The sequence below is a fragment of the Grammomys surdaster genome, unplaced genomic scaffold, assembly GCF_004785775.1.
Source record: "Grammomys surdaster isolate TR1022 unplaced genomic scaffold, NIH_TR_1.0 185956, whole genome shotgun sequence".
NCBI classification, from domain to species: domain Eukaryota; kingdom Metazoa; phylum Chordata; class Mammalia; order Rodentia; family Muridae; genus Grammomys; species Grammomys surdaster.
The window spans coordinates 1-2743 of record NW_021623696.1 but is presented as its reverse complement, the minus strand read 5'-3'; the positions used below and the strand labels follow the sequence as shown (position 1 = coordinate 2743).

Genomic DNA, 2743 nt, shown 5'->3' with positions numbered 1-2743 from the left:
CTTTACAACATCCTCAGCATCCATTCTACAGGTGGTAGGTCAAAAGCTTTTGGTACTTGTGGCTCCCATATAATAGCTCTTCCCCCCCCCCCCCCCGCTTTTTTTTTGGAGCTCTAGCCTTCATGTATCTTAAGCCTTCTAGTGCATTTGTGGATGAAGATAAAGTATCTTCTGGTAGTTTATCAGCTATGGAAATTCCCCAAGCAGATCTTTTAGGGTCCCTTATGTTTACTATCATATCATCTGAAAATAAGAATACTTTGACTCTTTACTTTTGTAACCCCTTGATGTACTTCAGTTGCCTTATTGCTCTAGCTAGAACTTCAAGTACTATATTGAATAAATATAGAGAGAGTGGACAACCTGGTCTTCTTTCTGATTTTAGTGGAATTGCTTTGAGTTTGTCTCCATGTAGTTTGATGACTACTATTGGCTTGTTCTAACTTGTCTTTATTAAGTTTAGGAATGTCCTTTGTATCCATAATCTCTTCAGAATTTTTATCAAGAAGGGGTGTTGGAATTTTTCATAGACCTTTTCTGCATCTAATTGCAGGATCAGGGCTTTATTTTTCTATTTCAATTTGTTTCTATGATGGATTATATTTATTGGTTTATGCATACTGAACCATCCTTGTACTCCTGGGATGAAGCCTACTTGATCACGGTGCATAATATTTTTAACATGTTATTAGATTTGGTTTGCAAGTATTTCATTGAGTATTTTTACATGAATATTTATGAGGAAAATAGGACTCTAATTTTCATTGTTGAGTCTTTGTGTGGTTTGTTTATCAGGGTTACTGTGGCGTCATGAAATGAATTTGTCAATGTTCCTTCTTCTGTTTCTATTTTTGGAATAATTTGAGGAGTATTGGTATTAGTTTTTCTTTGAAAGTCTGGTAGAATTAATTCTGCCTCCCCTACCCCCAACTTTTGGTAGGAAGATTTTGAATGAATGTTTTTATTGCATCTATTTCACTAGGGATATAAGCTTATTTAAATTGTTTGTCTGATCTTGATTTACCTCAGTACATGGTATTTATCTAGAAAATTATCCCTTGAGGGGCTACTTAAACTCACGCTGATGGCCCTAAACTCGTCTACTTACTGAAAGTGTTGACACTATTCAATGGGTTTAAGAATAGAGTGGGAAAAAGAAAGACAATATTGCGAGGGGATAGTGAAATATAGAGGAGGAATTGAGGTGAAATCAGGGATCAACTTGATCAAAACACACTGTATACATCTATAAAATTTTTAAACAATAAAACAAAATAGTACTTGTAACAGTCAGTAACTCAATGCCGTCACTATTGAACAAATCTGTAAGAACCAGAGCAACAAAGCCTGATCTCTCGGGAAAATACCTTGGAAAGACAACTTTTCCAATTTTAATTAGATCTCTATAGTGACAGACTTATAAAACTCTCTTGGGTCATTATCAGACATTTCTTTTGACATTAAGAGATTCTATTTACCAACATCTGATCTAGAAAAGACATTCTGGGCAATACTACCATCAAAGTTCATGATCTACAACCCATGGCTTTTCTTAATCAAGAAGAATGAGGGCTCTGGATCTACAGTCAAAAAAGAATTTTTCTTATCACCAGAGAGCCAAATGTAGTAATAGTAAAAACATTATTTTTCAGGGCTCTACACATTACAGCTCATCAATGCCACAAAGTCACTTGTGAAGTCTGTGTGTAAAAAGGTAAGTATTGAATGCACACATGTGGTAATTTTTTTCTCTCAAAAAATTGAGAGATTTTTGACAGAGTCAAATGGACAAGAGTCGGTGAGCCTCTAATGTGCCTGTGTTTTCCCTTTTGATTTTATCCTTGCACTTGTAGTGGGCCATTGGTGCCCTGAATATTATTCCTAAAGAAATAGCTTTCCATATATTAATGGTTATTTCTGTAACTTAGCTCTAATAGAATGTGGAAAACAGGCACAAGAAAGAATGAGCTTGATTTTACCTTTCTTTTCTCCATCTTAGTTTCATTTTAAAAGGGCAGGTTGGATAGCTCTTGGATTTTATTGTAATGTTATTACTTTTACTGTTCTCACAGATATGAACTGGGGAAAAATGGCTTTAGGAAATGACTCTTCAGTGAAAGAATTTATCCTGCTGGGCTTGACACAGCAGCCAGAGCTCCAGCTGCCTCTCTTCTTCCTCTTCTTGGGAATCTATGTGGTCTCTGTGGTGGGGAACCTGGGCTTGATTGTTCTGATTGTGTTGAACCCTCACCTGCACACCCCCATGTACTACTTTCTCTTCAACCTTTCCTTCACAGATCTCTGCTACTCCTCTGTCATAACCCCCAGAATGCTGATGAGTTTTGTGAAACAGAACGTCATCTCTCATGCTGAGTGCATGACTCAGCTCTTTTTCTTCTGCTTCTTTGTTATTGATGAATGCTACATTTTGACAGCAATGGCCTATGACAGATATGCTGCCATCTGTAAGCCCCTGCTTTATCAGGTCACCATGTCCCATCGGGTCTGCCTCTTGATGACAATGGGTGTGTATGTGATGGGGTTTGTGGAAGCTATAGCTCATACTGCCAGTATGGTACCCCTGATATTCTGTGATGGTAACATCATCAATCACTACATGTGTGAAATAAATGCTCTTCTAAAGCTCTCCTGCACAAGCACTTTCATCAGTGAGCTGGTGGTTTACATTGTTGCAAGTTTTAATGTAACAGTGCCCAGCCTGACTATTTTAATTTCTTACACC

The 2743-nt window shown here is 37.3% G+C and overlaps 1 protein-coding gene across 1 annotated transcript; it reads left to right on the top strand.

The window, feature by feature from the left end:
* Nucleotides 1–2074: 2074 nt before the first annotated feature.
* Nucleotides 2075–2740, top strand: LOC114615892 (olfactory receptor 8B3-like; the record flags this gene model as incomplete). The annotated part of the gene is made up of 1 exon (XM_028761491.1): nucleotides 2075–2740. A coding segment is annotated over exon 1 (666 nt), but the record flags the coding sequence as incomplete, so codon positions are not given.
* Between the last annotated feature and the right edge of the window lie 3 nt (nucleotides 2741–2743).